The 20,570-nt window shown below is 39.3% G+C and overlaps 1 protein-coding gene across 2 annotated transcripts in view; it reads left to right on the top strand.

Annotated features, from left to right (window-relative positions):
* The window catches only part of LOC127862220 (HEAT repeat-containing protein 1-like), a 96,365-nt gene that overhangs the window by 28,928 nt on the left and 46,867 nt on the right, over positions 1-20,570 (top strand). For both annotated transcript variants that reach the window (XM_052401244.1, XM_052401246.1), the window contains exons 15-25: positions 342-501; positions 1,650-1,801; positions 5,207-5,393; positions 7,188-7,369; positions 7,998-8,207; positions 9,353-9,580; positions 13,536-13,664; positions 14,232-14,326; positions 15,271-15,420; positions 15,881-15,990; positions 16,799-16,920. In XM_052401244.1, the coding sequence (XP_052257204.1) occupies positions 342-501; positions 1,650-1,801; positions 5,207-5,393; positions 7,188-7,369; positions 7,998-8,207; positions 9,353-9,580; positions 13,536-13,664; positions 14,232-14,326; positions 15,271-15,420; positions 15,881-15,990; positions 16,799-16,920 (1,725 nt within the window). The remainder of the gene's footprint in view (positions 1-341; positions 502-1,649; positions 1,802-5,206; positions 5,394-7,187; positions 7,370-7,997; positions 8,208-9,352; positions 9,581-13,535; positions 13,665-14,231; positions 14,327-15,270; positions 15,421-15,880; positions 15,991-16,798; positions 16,921-20,570) is intronic.

Below are 20,570 nucleotides of genomic sequence, written 5' to 3'. Positions count from 1 at the left end.
GTCTGTTAGTAACGGAGTTATGGCCGTTTGTATCTTGAAAAAATGCTTTTTTTTGTCCAGAGCCATATCTTGGAAGTGCTTTGGCAGATTTCATTGAAACTTGGTATGAGTATATATATGGATAAGAGGATGATGCACGCCAAATGGCATTGTACACCGTCTGTTAAGAAAGAGTTATGGCCCTTTGTATCTTGAAAAAATGCTTTTTTGTGTCAAATATAACACTTTTGTGTCCAGAAGCATATTGGCGGGGGATATCAATTCAACAAATTTGCTTGTTTGTTCTTTATTTCACAATCAAACATTGCATCAAGTTATGTATTTGTGACGTTATTATTCAGCAATTCCGCAAGGCAAAGGATCAGTTCTCAGTATTGGAAGGTGACTGGGCACAAGTTGCGAAAGTCACTTCATTGGCAGACGGGATTCCGCAGGATTTTGGCATGAAGGCTCTACAAGGTGTCGTGGATGTTGTGCGTGTCCCAGAGGAACTTACAAGTGGTATGTTAGCAGTTGTCATTTAGAGGAAATGTCCTCAGCAATTATTTAAAAGGACATTTGTTCCAGTCAAAATGTTCTTTTTTGCTTTAGGATTGTTTAGGTTTTATTATTTTCTTGTTTGCATCCTTTAGCTCATATGAGCATGTGGTCAGTCTTGTGTCAGGTGTGAGGTGTTGTGTATCTTGTCTATATATATCTTGAGTACGAATTTTGGTTACATGCATCCCAGAATTAAATCACCAAGTCAAATAATGGAATATTATTATAACCATCCTATTGGCCACATTTATAATAAATCTTTATGCAATTTGGTAACGATGTTTATCTTGACACTATCTTGGATGAGTTCAAATCTGGGTCTAGAGACCAGAAACTAGGTCCAAAGGTCAAGACTTAGAAAAACCTTAATATTGCTCTGGAGGCCATATTTATGAGTGATAAAAGATGGTCAGAATGTTTAACTCAATATTAAATATCTAGGCAAAGTTTCGATCTGAGTCATGCGGGTCCAAAATCAGGTCAATAGGTCAAATCTTTAAAAGCCCATAGTAATACTCTAGATGCCACATTTAGGGCTAAGGGATGGATGGAACAATCTTTAAAAAAACATATTAACACTCTAGATGCCACACTTAAGACTAAGGGTTGATAAAACATGGTAAGAATATTAATCCTGAAAATAGCTAGACCATTTGTCAATCAAGGTCAAGTGGTGTGAAAAACTAGGTCGCCATGTCAAAACTTGAATAATTGGTGTAGCTTTAATTTAGGTTGGCGTTTTTTGGTTTAACAATTTTAGTATTAAAAAAATTGCACCTGCTAATGGGTTCAGAAAAATAAGTGTCATCTCAATGCCTTTGTCTTTATGCGTGTGTGTCTGCCAAAATATTATGTGTCCAGTCCAAAATGATGGTGTTCATTAGACTCATGAAGTCACATCTCTCTATTGTTAAACTAAAACAAAGGCTGATATAGTTTAACCTAATGGATGGATGGTGCTCTTCCTAGTGATTTCTTTATTTAATCAATGTTAAACTGTAACAAAGGCTTATATGAATTAACTTTATGGATGGATGGTGAACTTGATGTGTTTTACTTTATTAAATCTTTTTCCTTAAAAACTTACCTAATTACAATATAATTTTTAGAGAATGCTAGTTGGCAGATTAACCCAGTCTCAAAGGCAACTACTGTGTTTCTGCAACTGTGTGTTCGACTGTTTGCCCTTATTCTTGAGAAGACAGCCACAAAGCACAGATACTCAAACATCTATCGATTCCAGATTCACACATTGAATGAGGTTTGTATTCTCTCTACAGTAATATAGTTGCTTGAAAAAGCTTGAAAAGTAAAGCCATACAAGTAAAGCGATAGAGTAATTATAGGAATGTCCTTCGTCTGTCTGTCACTCAGTCTTTCCGTAATATTCTTGTGTGCGCTCCATGTCGCCTGTACCATTTGACAGATTTTCATGGACCTTGCCTCAAATGTTGAGGTCATTGAGAGGATGTGCAGAAGGCAGGATCCAGTCAAACCAGCTCAAGGTCAGCTTCGAAGGTCGTAGGTTTGAGCGTCAAATTTTGAGTCCACTCCATGTGTCCTATAACCTTTGAAAGATTTCTTTAAACTTGGCTAGAATGTTTAGGTAATGGAAATGATATGAAGAAGGTATGAATCAGTCATGACTGCTCAAGGTCAATGTTATCTTTGAAGGACACAAGTTTTAGTCTCTATTTTCATGTAGAGTCTGCAAATTATATTCCCATTGAAGGATTAAACATCAAAGGTTTTAGCATCTATTTTTGTGTCCTCCAAATGCTTGCTTCATATCTCTTATACTCTTTGAAGAATTTCATGAAACTGCTACAATGTTAAGATCGTTAAGACGATTTGAATAGTCAGGATTCAGTCACAATATTTGCTATCATTTATTTGGTCATTTTCACAATGTGCAGAAGGCAAGAGTCAGTCATGCCAATCAAGGCCAAGGTCGTACTTCAAAGTGAAAGGTTTGAACCTCCATATTCGTGCCTGCTCCATATCTCCTACATTCGTTGAAGGATTGACATGAAACTTGGATTAATGTTTAGGTCATTTAGAGGCAGTTGGTTACACCTGCTTAAGGTCAAGGTAATGCTTCAAGGTCTCAACTTTTAGCCTCTATTTTCCATTCCTCTATTAGCTTCTATATGTTATACCAATTGTAGTATTTACATTAGACTCGGCTTTAATATTAAATTTCATTGGGACAATGTGCAGAAATCATAGGCAGTCACACCAGCTGTACATCATGGTTACCGCTTCAAGGTGAAAAAATATGGCTGTCTCTTGGACTGTCTTGTTAAGATTTTCAGAATTTCGAAGTTTAATAGTTTTATATGAAGAACATGTATTAGTAGATTAAATATAAGTGTGCATATTTGAATGACTTGGGCTTAAAAAACATTGAATAAATACTGTTGCATTCATGTGTTTTCTTCAAATATATTTTTATGCCCCCGGTAGGGTGGCATATAGCAGTTGAACTGTCCGTCAGTCAGTATGTCAGTATGTGTGTATGTCAGTCTGTCCGTCGGTCAGAAAAAAACTTAAGCATTGGCCAAAACTTTTTCACTATCCCAAATCAGTGTACTTATCATACGAGTTTCATGCTTTTCCCAAAATGGCCAGGAAAAGGCCTGATGTATCTATATATATATATTGTGTCAATATTTGATGATAAAAACATTTTAATTTGGTCCATTTTATTGATAAAAAAATGCTAACATTTGCCATTTTATCGATTAGAAAGTCCCAATTAGACTCAAAATGGCTAGGAAAACTGAGACTATGCATGAAGGCTTAACTGTCTGAAACTAATGTTGAAAAAATCATTGGTATATATATTTTAGAAAAAGGACAGAGAAATTCAGCTGTGAATATTACATTCATACAGACATGTGTATTCATATAATAAATTTCAGAAAATATAAAAGAGTGAATTTTTAATTTTCCCCTTTTCCTAAAAAACGACGTGTTTTTCCCCTTTGGACGGGCCCCGCCACCATTCCCCTATTTGTGAAAAAACCCACTGATATTTGGCATGCGTGTGTATCTCATGGAGCTGAACATTTTGAGTGGTGAAGGGTGAAGGTCAAGGTCATCCTTCAAGGTCAAATGTCAAAAAATGGTGTCTGTCCGTCCTAAAACTTTTACATAGGCCATAACTTTTTATGCCCCCGGTAGGGTGGCATATAGCAGTTGAAGTGTCGGTCAGTCAGTATGTGTGTATGTCAGTCTGTCCGTCCGTCCGAAAAAAACGTTAACATTGGCCATAACTTTTTCACTATTTAAGATAGCAACTTGATATTTGGCATGCATGTGTATCTCATGGAGCTGAACATTTTGAATGTTGAAAGGTGAAGGTCAAGGTCATCCTTCAAGGTCAAATGTCAAATATATGGCGTCTGTCCGTCTGAAAACTTTAACATTGGCCATAACTTTTTCAATATTGAAGATAGCAACATGATATTTGGCATGCATGTGTATCTTATGAAGCTGCACATTTTGAGTGGTGGAAGTTCAAGGTCAAGGTCATCCTTCGAGGTCAAAAGTAAGAAAAATAATATAATAATACATTTTTCAAAGCGGCGTTCTCATGAATCTGCACATTTTGAGTGGTGGAAGTTTAAGGTCAAGGTCATCCTTCAAGGTAAAAAAAAAAAATTAAATTTCAAAGCGGCGTTCGCATGAAGCTGCACATTATGAGTGGTGGAAGGTCAAGGTCATCTTTCAAGGTCAATGTCATCCTTCAAGGTCAAAGGTAAAAAAAATAATAATAAATTTCAAAGCGGCGTTATCATGAAGCTGCACATTTTGAGTGGTGGAAGTTCAAGGTCAAGGTCATCCTTCAAGGTTTAGGTCATCCTTTAAGGTCAAAGGTCAAAAAATAATAATCAAAGCGGCATTCTTATGAAGCTGCACATTTTGAGTGGTGAAAGTTCAAGGTCAAGGTCATCCTTCAAGGTCAAAGGTAAAAAAAATAAATCAAAGTGGCGCAATAGGGGGCATTGTGTTTCTGACAAACACATCTCTTGTTTAATATTAAAGATAGCAAATTGATATTTGGGATGCATGTGTATCTCATGAAGCTGCACATTTTGAGTGGTGGAAGTTCAAGGTCAAGGTCATCCTTCAAGGTCAAAGATAAAAAAAAGAAAAAAATTCAAAGCAGCGTTCTCATGAAGCTGCACATTTTTAGTGGTGGAAGTTCAAGGTCAAGGTCATCCTTCAAGGTCAAGGTCATCCTTCAAGGTCAAAGGTCAAAAATAAAAATAAAACAATTTCAAAGCGTCGTTATCATGAAGCTGCACATTTTTAGTGGTGGAAGTTCAAGGTCAAGGTCATCCTTCAAGGTCAAAGGTCAAAAAAATTAATGCAAAGCGGCGTTCTCATGAAGCTGCACATTTTGAGTGGTGGAAGTTCAAGGTCAAGGTCATCCTTCAAGGTCAAAGGTCAAATAAAATAAATTTCAAGCGGCGCAATAGGGGGCATTTGTGTTTCTGACGAACACATCTCTTGTTTGACATACATTTATATATGCTGAATTTATGTAATATACTTAGAATTAATAAATTTATCCACAGATAATTGCATTAGTGTTTCAAAATAATTATGTTGCTTCATTTGATGTACATGTTTTAATGCTTTATTAATTTGATTTCAGAAATGTTTTGCTGATGTAACACACAAGTTCCGATTCCTTGGCCTATTGTGGACTCAGCATGCTAACGACCTTGCCAGTGACCTTGGTTTGACCTTGACCATACAAGCAAGGTCACTGCACCTAGGGCAGGCAATTGTTCAGGGAACGTACAAGTCTAAAATCAAGGTTCTCTGCCAGTCACCACAAGGTGTGTATTTTGTTAGCATAATATTGACAATAAAGACTAAAGTGTTTTTTACTATTTACATGGATAAAAAATCAGTATTCTCAATTAAATCTGCACACTCTTGGTTATGTGTTTTTGTAGAGAAGAGGCCATTCGGTTCCTAAACTGGTATTTATTGGCGTCGCACTGAAGTGCGGCGACTAGTATGTAATACGGTTTTTTTTTCGCTTATGGGAGGAGAAGTTATTTTACGGATCAATGTATATATTTTTGTTGTCAAAATATCTTGCATAGTGGTGATTTTTTGTGTAAATTAGTGTAAATAAGTACTGCACTTGTGCCTATTACATTTACTACAACATTTATAGCCAATAATGCAAAGCTAATTCTTTTAATTAATAACTGATAACAGGGACTGGGCAATAATAAAAGATCACAGGGACTGGGCAAATACGCGAACCGTTGAAACTTTCTGGTTTTGTATAAAAACAAAACATAATCAAAATATATTTTGTTGTTGTTCTAACAATAGTGCAGACTTTTGCTGTTAGAGTTTTGGTTAACGCTTATTTTCTTCAATTTTACAAGACGACAGCGATTACACGGTTTATTGCTTTATTGATAACCGTTACACTACAGTTACTTATTAATATCTTAGTTAGAAGGTGATTTTTCAAGCGGTTCCGTAGTGTAGTGGTTACACTATCGCTTCACATGTGAGAGGCCCAAGGTTCGAGCTCCAGTAGAATCAAATTATTTTATTTGTGTTCTATGTTAACTTTTTGTTTTGATGTAGACATTTTAGTTTAAATAAATGTGCTGTTTTATTGTGACCATTTTTTGTTTATATTATGCCCATGAAATATATGTGTGAGAGGGTGGGGGGGGTGCGTAAACACATTAAAACTTTTACAGTGTTTTCATATCAATGAGTACTCAACCCCTATCGTAAATGAGCAACATAAGAATAAGTTCAGGATCATCTCCCCTTGAAGTTGAGAAAAATATGAAATTAAGCTTACAAGATGAAGCAGATTTTTTAAAACCTACACAGTTCTGTTCCATTTATGAAAACTGCACACGGATGCCAGTAAAAAAAAGGAAACCAATGTAAATAAAATGAACTATGAAATATTTGGGGTTACAACACAAAATCATAGATAATGGTTATTAGGGGGTTATAACACAACATCATAGATAATGGTTATTTGGGGGTTATAACACAAAATCATAGATCATGGTTATACCAGTATCTTTTTCTATTTTGATTAAAATAATCGGCTAATATATTAATATTTACAGTAGAAAAAAAATTGGTCCATGTAACTTGATTGAGTGCCTTTTACACTGAAATTCCCAGCGCCCTTTGATGCTTTGCATCAATCCTTATCTTGTATCATATATTCAAACACATTCTTGATATGCATATCTTGTATATTAAAATAATAATTGCATATCATTGTAAAATGATTTTGAAGACAATTATATGCACCAAGGATACGGTCACAATTTAAGGTCAAAGGTAATTTTTAGGAAATTTGTAGTTTTCACTTTAGCATAGCAATTTATTAATTTGGTATGAATTTCATTAACAGTTGCCCACAGTAAATGAATTGGAAATAATTGTTGTCCCAAACTCAATGAAGGTGGGGTTTTCTACTAATTTACATTAGGTACAAATAAAAATGGGGATATATGTTGCCATTCAAACAAATGCAAACATTCTTGTGACACAAGGGCATACCATAAACAGTTGGGATTTGTTGAGTTACAAGTTTTAATGTACAACTAAGTGAGAGCTTTTTATTTTTTCAGTCATTCTTGATTTGCTGATTGTTTTGACCAGCCCTCATGCAGCCATAAGAAAGGAAGGAGTATTGATTGTCAAGACTTTGTTTGATCAAGCCCAAGGAATGGACTCAGTGTTCATGCCACTACTTGCAAAAGTTATCGATTGCCAGGGCGAAATCTTGGCTGATAAGGAATACGTTCAACAGGTGGGCTCTCCTGTAGTAGTTAATTTAAGCTGAGTAGTTGTTCACTCATTCTGACATTTGTTATTCTGAACGTAACATAGGATATGTCAAACTAAATATTGATTTCAGTATTTGTACTTTTTATTTTGCCCCCGGAATAAAGATCGGGTGTATATTGTTTTTGGCCTGTCTGTCTGTGTGTCTGTCACTAAACTTTAACCTTGGTCATAACTTTTGCAATATTGAAGTTAGTAACTTGATATTTTGCATGCATGTGTATCTCATGGAGCTGCACATTTTGAGTGGTGAAAGGTCAAGGTCATCCTTCAAGGTCAAATGTATGGCTTCAAAGCAGCGCAAAAGGGGGCATTGTGTTTCTGACAAACACATCTCTTGTTTTAAATGACTGAATATGGTTATCTCGATTTATTCTCATATGTTGCAAACATCAAGCACCTATTAAACAATTACGTGTTATTTTATATTGAACATTTTACCACTGGTTAATGACAAAAATATTATCACAGGAGGAAGTTGGACTTAATATTTTAACTTTCATATATTTTTGGTCATTTCAATAAAATTGTTGAGATGATTATAGTTTTTGTTTAAAAATACCTTAAAAGCTGTTTCTTTTTCTATTCCACAGGTTGTGTATTCTGTCTTCAATAAAGCACAGCAGGCCTCCCCATCCAAGTCCAGAAAGAAAAAGCGGGAATCCACTGTCGGAGACCATGGATCAGAGAGTACGGAAAATGCTCGCGCCCTGAGTGACATCCTGGTGCTTATCACAAGGGAGACCACTCCAGCCTACTTGCAGTGTAAAGCTCTGGAAGTGTTCTCCAGGTTGAACAATCAGGTATTGCAGAGATTGATATAAAGATGTATGCAAACCTGTAAGTTGTGTGTGAATGTGATGTTACTTCCTCTTTTCCTTATACCCGCCTCCATGAGTTAAAATAAAAAAAGTATGCACCCTTCACAATTTTTAAGCTCGGCTGTTTTCGGAGAAAACCCGAGGTATTGTCATAGCGTCTCCGCCATCCGGGCGTCGTACTAAAACCTTTACATTGGCTCTAAAATTAAAGTGCTTCCACCTACAACTTTGAAACTTCATATATACATGCACCTTGATGAGTTATACACGCCACACCCATTTTTGGGTCACTAGGTCAAAGGTCAAGGTCATTGTGACCTCTAATATAAAACTTTAACTTCGCCTCTAACATCATAGTGCTTCCACCTACAACTTTGAAACTTCTTATGTACATGCACCTTGATGACTTCTACACGCCACACCCATTTTTGGGTCACTAGGTCAAAGGTCAAGGTCACTGTGACCTCTAATATAAAACTTTAACTTTGCCTCTAACATCACAGTGCTTCCACCTACAACTTTGAAACTTCATATGTGCATGCACCTTGATGCTTCCACCTACAACTTAACTGTGACCTCTTAAAAAAAAAAAAATCTAACAAGCTTTTGCAGCTGAGCGTGGCACCTGTTATGCGTTGCTCTTGTTTTCTTTTAACATCTGTCTACATACTGTAAAATCATCACATTTGTCAGCATACAATTTTGGGTTTTTTCGCAAATGAGTGAATTTCTGATTTTGAATGCATCATCTGAAATGTTTTTACTCAATAAGATTTGGGAGCCATGAAAACACAATGTTTTTATTTCTTTCCAATATAAGCACTGAATTCGTGGATTGGTCTACCCTTGAAATCAACCACAAATTAATGTCACACACACATAATATTATTTTGGATTGCATTTGCTTAATTATATAAGACATTTTGCACCGTGGTAGTCTTGGCTATTATGACACATTCTAGTTCTAGTTATGTCTATCATGCAGCTATTAATTCCATTGAAGTGGAAACTGTCATCCCTGATAAGCCGTGTGGACTGCACAGGCTAATCTGTGATGACTGTTCACATGCATTAAGCCCCGTTTTCCCAGTGCAAGGCTCATAGTCTTTACTCTTTGCCACTTTTAGGACCTCCTCCTCAGCCTACTGCCGCTCATGGACCGGCTACTCAGCCGTGATCATGTCACTGCCACAGAGACCCTGTGTCTCAAGTTCCTGATTGGCAGGTTTGAGCCTCAGAGCGCAGGGTGCCTCGATGTGAGCACGGACGCACTCAGACTCTTCCTGCAGGCCTTGCAAAGGCCAGGTGTTGACACGGACACATCTGCAGCCATTCAGCTGGCAGCCATTGGACAGGTATGCAGGGCGCTGGTTTTCATACCTCTGCTGATATTTTATACCTCTGTATGAAAGTCACTCTTTTGGTTGATTTGTCACTTGATCAGACTTTTTCCGCAATAGTTTGTGAAGGTAACTAACGGTTCTTCCACATTTCTCAAGAAATTGAATTGAAACCCCAAATATGTAAGTGTAGATGTGCAAACAAAACATTTATGCACAGTGATTCACCTATTTCTGAGTTATGCCCTTTACCTTCAACCTGGCTGTGGGTAAAGCTACCATGCCATTGACAAAGTGGGTTGGGTCTGTTAGGCGCAATTGTGGCAATGTTTAGGTGTCACCTTTTTAGGATAGGGTCCTATACTCTCCACACTGGTATATTATTGTTGGCATTTTTGCGATAAAATGTTGTAGCAGTGCATTCAATAAAACTAGGGGTTAAATAGATATTAGGGAGAGGTTGCATGATTTTTCTGAGAGATGTTAACCATATATGACCTGAAAAAAGAATGAGAAAGATGCTTAATGATATAAATAAAAATTCAAGGATATTTAAATTGGTGGACTGGCACATAGAAAAATGATTCCTGTGTATTTCTTATTCAGAAAATTCAGTAAATGTATTATTCCACATTTCAAATGCCACCTCTACACACACACAAACACACACCGGTCATATAAAGTAAAGTGGATGTATGTGGCCCTTATGTATGACAGCAGACACAAACATTTCTGTAAACCTTCTCTTACACTTAACAATATACAACCTTCACAAAGGTCATGCCCCTTTTTCAACGTAGACGTTCTATAACATCCTATAACATGTTAGGATATGCAACATTCAGGGGTATTTAATGTGTATCTAGTGACATATTTAAGTTATTGTGAGTATGCTTGTATAATGTGCTCTGTTACAGGTGACTAGGGATCTGTACAAGGAGCTGTCATGTTTGATGTGCTCTGTTACAGGTGACTAGGGATCTGTACAAGGGTCTGTCATGTTTGATGTGCTCTATTACAGGTGACTAGAGATCTGTACAAGGGTCTGTCATGTTTGATGTGCTCTTTTACAGGTGACTAGGGATCTGTACAAGGAGCTGTCATGTTTGATGTGCTCTGTTACAGGTGACTAGGGATCTGTACAAGGGGCTGTCATGTTGATGTGCTCTATTACAGGTGACTAGGGATCTGTACAAGGAGCTGTCATGTTTGATGTGCTCTGTTACAGGTGACTAGAGATCTGTACAAGGGTCTGTCATGTTTGATGTGCTCTGTTACAGGTGACTAGAGATCTGTACAAGGGTCTGTCATGTTTGATGTGCTCTGTTACAGGCGACTAGGGATCTGTACAAGGGTCTGTCATGTTTGATGTGCTCTGTTACAGGTGACTAGGGATCTGTACAAGGGTCTGTCATGTTTGATGTGCTCTGTTACAGGTGACTAGGGATCTGTACAAGGGGCTGTCATGTTGATGTGCTCTATTACAGGTGACTAGGGATCTGTACAAGGGTCTGTCATGTATGATGTGCTCTATTACAGGTGACTAGGGATCTGTACAAGGGGCTGTCATGTTTGATGTGCTCTGTTACAGGTGACTAGGGATCTGTACAAGGGGCTGTCATGTTGATGTGCTCTATTACAGGTGACTAGGGATCTGTACAAGGGGCTGTCATGTTTGATGTGCTCTATTACAGGTGACTAGGGATCTGTACAAGGGGCTGTCATGTTGATGTGCTCTATTACAGGTGACTAGGGATCTGTACAAGGGGCTGTCATGTTTGATGTGCTCTATTACAGGTGACTAGGGATCTGTACAAGGGGCTGTCATGTTTGATGTGCTCTGTTACAGGTGACTTGGGATCTGTACAAGGGGCTGTCATGTTGATGTGCTCTATTACAGGTGACTAGGGATCTGTACAAGGGGCTGTCATGTTTGATGTGCTCTATTACAGGTGACTAGGGATCTGTACAAGGGGCTGTCATGTTTGATGTGCTCTGTTACAGGTGACTAGGTATCTGTACAAGGGGCTGTCATGTTGATGTGCTCTATTACAGGTGACTAGGGATCTGTACAAGGGGCTGTCATGTTTGATGTGCTCTATTACAGGTGACTAGGGATCTGTACAAGGAGCTGTCATGTTGATGTGCTCTATTACAGGTGACTAGGGATCTGTACAAGGGTCTGTCATGTTTGATGTGCTCTGTTACAGGTGACTAGGGATCTGTACAAGGGGCTGTCATGTATGATGTGCTCTGTTACAGGTGACTAGGGATCTGTACAAGGGTCTGTCATGTTGATGTGCTCTGTTACAGGTGACTAGGGATCTGTACAATGGTCTGTCATGCTTGATGTGCTCTGTTACAGGTGACTAGGCATCTGTACAAGGAGCTGTCATGTTGATGTGCTCTGTTACAGGTGACTAGGGATCTGTACAAGGGGCTGTCATGTTGATGTGCTCTGTTACAGGTGACTAGGGATCTGTACAAGGGTCTGTCATGCTTGATGTGCTCTGTTACAGGTGACTAGGGATCTGTACAAGGAGCTGTCATGTTGATGTGCTCCGTTACAGGTGACTAGAGATCTGTACAAGGAGCTGTCATGCTTGATGTGCTCTGTTACAGGTGACTAGGGATCTGTACAAGGAGCTGTCATGTTGATGTGCTCTGTTACAGGTGACTAGAGATCTGTACAAGGAGCTGTCATGTTGATGTGCTCTGTTACAGGTGACTAGAGATCTGTACAAGGAGCTGTCATGTTTGATGTGCTCTGTTACAGGTGACTAGGGATCTGTACAAGGGTCTGTCATGTTTGATTTGCTCTGTTACAGGTGACTAGGGATCTGTACAAGGGTCTGTCATGTTTGATGTGCTCTGTTACAGGTGACTAGGGATCTGTACAAGGGTCTGTCATGTTTGATGTGCTCTGTTACAGGTGACTAGAGATCTGTACAAGGAGCTGTCATGTTGATGTGCTCTATTACAGGTGACTAGAGATCTGTACAAGGGTCTGTCATGTTTGATGTGCTCTGTTACAGGTGACTAGGGATCTGTACAAGGGTCTGTCATGTTTGATGTGCTCTGTTACAGGTGACTAGAGATCTGTACAAGGAGCTGTCATGTTGATGTGCTCTATTACAGGTGACTAGGGATCTGTACAAGGGTCTGTAATGTTTGATGTGTTCTGTTACAGGTGACTAGGGATCTGTACAAGGGTCTGTCATGTTTGATGTGCTCTGTTACAGGTGACTAGGGATCTGTACAAGGGTCTGTCATGTTTGATGTGTTCTGTTACAGGTTACTAGGGATCTGTACAAGGGTCTGTCATGTTTGATGTGCTCTGTTACAGGTGACTAAGGATCTGTACAAGGGTCTGTCATGTTTGATGTGCTCTGTTACAGGTGACTAGGGATCTGTACAAGGGTCTGTCATGTTTGATGTGCTCTGTTACAGGTGACTAGGGATCTGTACAAGGGTCTGTCATGTTTGATTTGCTCTGTTACAGGTGACTAGGGATCTGTACAAGGGTCTGTCATGTTTGATGTGCTCTGTTACAGGTGACTAGGGATCTGTACAAGGGTCTGTCATGTTTGATGTGCTCTGTTACAGGTGACTAGGGATCTGTACAAGGGTCTGTCATGTTTGATGTGCTCTGTTACAGGTGACTAGGGATCTGTACAAGGGTCTGTCATGTATGATGTGCTCTGTTACAGGTGACTAGGGATCTGTACAAGGGGCTGTCATGTTTGATGTGCTCTGTTATAGGTGACTAGGGATCTGTACAAGGGTCTGTCATGTTTGATGTGCTCTGTTATAGGTGACTAGGGATCTGTACAAGGGTCTGTCATGTTTGATGTGCTCTGTTACAGGTGACTAGGGATCTGTACAAGGGTCTGTCATGTTGGATGTGCTCTGTTACAGGTGACTAGGGATCTGTACAAGGGTCTGTCATGTTGGATGTGCTCTATTACAGGTGACTAGGGATCTGTACAAGGGGCTGTCAGACCCTGTGAAGCAGCAACTGCTGTGCATGCTGTTTGACGTCTCTGTAGACTCCACCCATATTGAGGTCACCTCACAGTTACGACGTGTGCTTAAGCATGTAGGTCATAGTGTTGAAACAAAATATGGTTCCCATACTTTTGGAAAAGTATGGTTCCCCTATGAGAAGCAAAATATGGTTCCCCTATGAGAAGCATAAAGGGGTTCACTCTGAGAAGCAAAATTGGTTCCCCTCTGAGAAGCAGAATATGTTTCCCCTATGAGAAGCATATAGGGTTCGCTCTGAGAAGCAAAATTGGTTCCCCTCTGAGAAGCAGAATGTGGTTCCCCTGTGAGAAGCAAAATATGGTTCCCCTATGATAAACAAAAAACATTACCTTTTTGATCATCAAAATCTTTTCCAAAGTTTTCAGCAATGTTTGAATATAGACTCCACATTTATGACTTGATCTTGATGAAGCATTGCTAGAATGTCTATCTTGACATTATGTAACAGTATGCCATGTTTGAATCAAAGTGATGTGGAGTAAAAAAAAACTAGGTCACCAGGTAAATTCCTCTACAGTTGGTTAACATTTGTTAATAAGCACATTATTGATCTAATTTATTATAAACTTCTTGCTCACTCTTTTCAATTACATTAAATCATCTTTGATTTTTGTTTCAGCTCTTCTTGGATGGTAAGCATGTTGAACTTGAGATGCGGAAGACTTTGAAGCTATCAACAGCCAGGACCGTCAGAGAAGCCAAACGCCAACGAAAGTATGCTTGCCATGTGAAGCGATTTTTGACATTTAAATTATTGAGTCTTCGATATTAAATTATTAAATGATAGGTGATTACATTTTAAATTATATCTTTTGAGAAATATCTACATTAGCTTTTGCATTGTTTATTTGACTTAATGTTATATTGCTTCAGTGTTTTTATCTTTCAATGAAGGTGTGGTTGAACTGCAATTACCAAATTGCTGGAATGTTTTTCATAAACTGTACTTAGAATGCTAGTTAAAGTACAAAGTCCAAATTTCTGGAATGGTATACGTTTTCATTAACTTCAGTAAGATTGCAATGGGGACTATAGGTTCAGCTTTGTCTGTGTGTTCGTCCAAATCTGGATCTTTCCATAAATCAAAAAGTACTTACGTAAGGTTTATGAAACTTGGCATGTGATCCGATGACTCTATGCATGTCGTTTCATATTTTTATTTAGAAACCTCAAATAGTGGTTGCTATGTTTATGGCAATAATTGAAAACTAAAATCTTGATCCTACACAAAATAAAAAAGCAAGCCAGGTTGATTATACTTGGTATGAATGTTGAGAGCAACGTGGGGAATATGCACTTTATTTCTGTTATTCAGACAAAGATTGTGTTTGCTATGGTACAGGTTTGATCCCTTTTTGGGGAGCGTTCTTTAGATTTCCCCCATAGACACCAAGTACTGGTTCTAGTCCAAGAAAATGGACTCGAGAGCATTTCAAATTAGCCTTAGGCTTTCTATGCAATCAAGCTAAATAAAATAGGTTAAAACTAAATCTAAAGTAGCCCTTTTTTATTGTCACCCCACTGCTAGACTTGACCCGCCTGCAGATCTGGTTGGCATGACAGAGTTTGACTTTATTGTCTCCCAACTGCTAGCCCAGACCTGCCTGCAGATCTGGTTGGCGTGACAGAGTTTGACTTTATTGTCTATCCACTGCTAGGCCAGACCCGCCTGCAGATCTGGTTGGCATGACAGAGTTTGACTCCCGGGACTGGCAGCGTCTCACAGTTGTGTTGGAGGCGGTGCACACCAAGAAGAAGATCCTCAACGTCACAGTGCTGGTCCCTACATGCTTCCAGATCATGGCCAGGTAATTTTCGTCTAAAGAGGCCTGTTTTGGTGCAAATCTTCATCATATTTTGGGGTACAATTTGGCACCATTCCCACCCAAAGCATGTCAAGGTATTGTTAGTAACTTTCCTTTTTCTCAAGTTAGGTTAGAGTATAAAATAACTTCCAGTAGGATTTGATTAAGATTTCAAGTAAGCAGATGAGTAAAAAGATAAGATGAATGATTTATATTGGCTTGTCAGCTAACATTGGCACAAAATAATCAAGTAAAGCTTTTGTGGTCAGTCTTTGTCCTGCTTGGTGAGTCATGCATGTTGGATAAAAAAATAGTTACTTGCTCTGCATGTAATTGTTAATGCTGCTGTTTATTAAGCCTTCATAATGTATCTTTTTACTTAAAAATTAACATTGACAGACACATTTTTGTTCCATGGCATTCTTAATTGCCATGCTGTGATGACCATGATTTCTATTTACAGCATACTAGAATCTGACAACCACAGTTCTGCGGAGTACCTGAAGCAGCTGATTCTGATGCTGTTGTACAACGTGTGTGGTCGCATGGACAAGAGTGGTGCTGAAGACACAGGTTGGTTCATACTGCTGTAAATACAAGCTAAGAGGGTGAAGTTTATATTAAGTAAAATATATTACAGTAGATACAAATTTTGTTAAAACAAAAAAAGATTGTTTTGCAGAAATACCTATAGAGTTTTTCAAGTATAACACAATCAAGATAAATTGTATTAAAGAATTAAAGTAAGAAATAGAAGAATTACTTAAACGATACAAACAAAAAATATGAAAAAAGATTGAAGTAATACACATTGTTTCTTGTTTTAAGTATCTGAATATACATGATACAAATGTTGTTTATAGTGCAATATTCAACAAAGTACATCTTTTTTATTGTTCCTGAGTATTCAACTGAATATATTGTATAATATATAATTGTGCTGCAAGAAGCTACCCATTTTGTTTATTGTTTATATTTTTTTTATTTTTTTTTTTGTGTGCAGAATTTTATTCATTCCATATAATATTACATACATACATACATACGTAGAATAGTGTGTACATTCATACAAAGTATTATGAATTTTATAATAAAAACAAAGTATTTCATATAGGTTTTTTGATGCGTACATAAATATAATAATTAAACTTGTAGTAAAATCAACATACATTCATATAATCTTATAATTGTGTTATAGTTCAAGTATTGAACAATAGCAAAATAAAACAGAAAAACACAACACAAGTTTGTACAATAAAAACTATATAAATGTTGAATATAAGTATGTATATCCTTTAACATAAAATATTGCACATAAGAAAATTAAATAGTAAGTGCTGAATTGCATTTTATACCTATTTTGTTTATGTATTTCGTGCAGAGGTAGTCCCAGAGCAGCAGTTCAACATGGATGTGATAGTGAGCTGTATCCGCTCCTCAGACAACCCCCAGACCCACCACCATGCTTTCATACTGCTCACTGCAGCAGCTAAAATATACCCAGTAAGTATGAGACACCCCCAGACCCACCACCATGCTCTCATACTGCTCACTGCAGCAGCTAAAATATACCCTGTAAGTATGAGACAACCCCCAGACCCACCACCATGCCCTCATACTGCTCACTGCAGCAGCTAAAATATACCCAGTAAGTATTAGACAACCCCCAGACCCACCACCATGCCCTCATACTACTCACTGCAGCCGCTAAAATATACCCAGTAAGTATGAGACAACTCCCAGACCCACCACCATGCCCTCATACTACTCACTGCAGCCGCTAAAATATACCCGGTAAGTATGAGATAACCCCCAGACCCACCACCATGCCCTCATACTGCTCACTGCAGCAGTTAAAATATACCTAGTAAGTATGAGACAACCCCCAGACCCACCACCATGCCCTCATACTGCTCACTGCAGCAGCTAAAATATACCCAGTAAGTATGAGACAACCCCCAGACCCACCACCATGCTCTCATACTGCTCACTGCAGCAGCTAAAATATACCCAGTAAGTATGAGACAACTCCCAGACCCACCACATGCCCTCATACTACTCACTGCAGCCGCTTAAATATACCCGGTAAGTATGAGATAACCCCCAGACCCACCAACACGCCCTCATACTGCTCACTGCAGCAGTTAAAATATACCCAGTAAGTATGAGACAACCCCCAGACCCACCACCATGCCCTCATACTGCTCACTGCAGCAGCTAAAATATATTCAGTAAGTATGAGACAACCCCCACTAACTTGGCCTAAAGATCATCTCCAGAAAACTTCTGACCAAGTTTGGTGAAGATCGGATGTAAACTACTTGAATAAGAGAGCGGACACCATGCTGAATGTTAAAAAACGCACTAAGTGACCCCGTGACCTAGTTTTAGGCCCGGAATTGCCCATGTTCACACTTGTCCTAGAGATCATTTAGATAAAACTTGTGACCAAGTTTGTTGAGGATTGGATGAAAACTACTTGAATTAGAGAGCGGACAACATGGTGAGGTTTAAAACGCACTAAGATACCCCGTGACCTAGTTTTTGACCCGGCATGACCCATATTCAAACTTGACCTAGACATCATCTAGATACAACTTCTGACCAGTTTGGTGAAGATTGGATGAAAACTACTTGAATTAGAGAGCGGACAACATTGTGATGTTTAAAACGCACTCAGTGACCCCGTGACCTTGTTTTTGACACGGCATGACCCATATTCAAACTTGCCCTAGACGTTTTCAAGATACAACTTCTGACCAATTTTGGTGAAGATTGAATAAAAACTACTTGAATTAGAGAGCGAACAACATGGTGAGGTTTAAAACACACTAAGTGACCCCGTGACCTAGTTTTTGACCCGGCATGGCCCATGTTCGAACTTGACCTACACATCATTTAGTTACAACTTCTGACCAAGTGTGGTGAAGATCGGATTTAAACTACTTGAAATAGAGAGCGGACACCATGCTGAATGTGTTAAACGTACTTAGTGACCCTGTGACCTAGTTTTTGATCTGGCATGGCCCATGTTCGAACTTGGCCTTCAGATCATCTAGATAAAACTTCTGACCAAGTTTGGTGAAGATCGGATGAAAACTACTTGAATAAGCTCAACAAGTCATTAACATTATCTTGCAAAGATGGCTGTATTTTTAGTTGTTCAATGGACAAGTGATACAAATTATTATATAATCAGTCAATCTAAGAAGTACAACATTGCACCTATTTGCACCTAATACCATAGAACAGTAAGTATCATCATAGATGGGTCATTGTGGACAGTACAGGCTGATCCAGAATGATACAAATCACACATGCTGTACGCTACTTTTTCGCAGGGCATGCCTAATTAAATGTTAATTACCATACTGAAGCTGTACTATTATTTCACTCTTACCATCTTCTTTGTCATCTGGAAGCTTGAGTACCTAATCAAGAATCTCACAAGCAGATGACAACTTCACTTCCACATTGAAACCCGCGCAGAGCAGAAGACAGAATTCTGTGTCGTCGGACTGGAAAATGCAGTGAAAGAAACTTAAAGAGGAGAAAAAAGAAAATACACAATTTATGGATAATGTATTGATTTAATATTAATGTCCCATCATGAACCAGTTATGTCTCCTCTAAAAAGCAGGTATGTTTCTACTAGGTGCAAGAGCAATCTTTTAAATATCAAATTTTCCAAGAATTTTCCAGTAAGTATGGGACAACCCCCAGATCCACCATCATGCCCTCATACTGCTCACTGCAGCAGCTTAATATACCCGGTAAGTATGAGACAACCTCCAGACCCACCAACATGCCCTCATACTGCTCACTGCAGCAGCTAAAATATACCCAGTAAGTGTGAGACATACCCCAGACCCACCACCATGCCCTCATACTGCTCACTGCAGCCGCTAAAATATACCCAGTAAGTATGAGACAACTCCCAGACCCACCACCATGCCCTCATACTGCTCACTGCTTCAGCTAAAATATACCCAGTAAGTATGAGACAACCCCAGACCCACCACCATGCCCTCATACTGCTCACTGCAGCAGCTAAAATATACCCAGTTAGTGTGAGACAACCCCCAGACCCACCACCATGCCGTCATGCTGCTCACTGCAGCAGCTTAAATATACCCAGTAAGTATGAGACAACCCCCAGACCCACCACCATGCCCTCATACTTCTCACTGCAGCAGCTTAAATATACCCAGTAAGTGTGAGACAACCCCCAGACCCACCACCATGCCGTCATGCTGCTCACTGCAGCAGCTTAATATACCAAGTAAGTATGAGACAACCCCCAGACCCACCACCATGCCCTCATACTGCTCACTGCAGCAGCTAAAATATACCCGGTAAGTATGAGACAACCCCCAGACCCACCACCATGCTCTCATACTACTCACTTCAGCCGCTAAAATATACTCGATAAGTATGAGACAACCTCCAGACCCACCACCATGCTCTCATACTACTCACTTCAGCAGCTAAAATATACTCAAGTATGAGACAACCCTCAGACCCACCACCATGCCCTCATACTGCTCACTGCAGCCGCTAAAATATACCCGGTAAGTATGAGACAACCCCCAGACCCACCACCATGCCCTCATACTGCTCACTGCAGCAGCTAAAATATACCCAGTAAGTATGAGACAACCCCCAGACCCACCACCACGCCCTCATACTGCTCACTGCAGCCGCTAAAATAAACCCAGTAAGTATGAGACAACCCCCAGACCCACCACCACGCCCTCATACTGCTCACTGCAGCAGCTAAAATAAACCCAGTAAGTATGAGACAACCCCTAGACCCACTACCATGCCCTCATACTGCTCACTGCAGCAGCTTAATATACCCGGAAAGTATAAGACAACCCCCAGACCCACCACCACGCTCTCATACTGCTCACTGCTGCAGCTAAAATATACCCAGTAAGTATGAGACAACCCCCAGACCCACCACCATGCCCTCTTACTGCTCACTGCAACAGCTAAAATATACCCAGTAAGTATGAGACAACCCCCAGACCCACCACCATGCCCTCATACTGCTCACTGCAGCCGCTACAATATACCCGGAAAGTATAAGACAACCCCCAGACCCACCACCACGCTCTCATACTGCTCACTGCTGCAGCTAAAATATACCT

The sequence above is a fragment of the Dreissena polymorpha genome, chromosome 16 (assembly GCF_020536995.1).
Source record: "Dreissena polymorpha isolate Duluth1 chromosome 16, UMN_Dpol_1.0, whole genome shotgun sequence".
NCBI classification, from domain to species: Eukaryota; Metazoa; Mollusca; class Bivalvia; order Myida; family Dreissenidae; genus Dreissena; species Dreissena polymorpha.
Note: the sequence above shows the minus strand (reverse complement) of the source record. Positions and strands in the feature narration are given on the sequence as shown.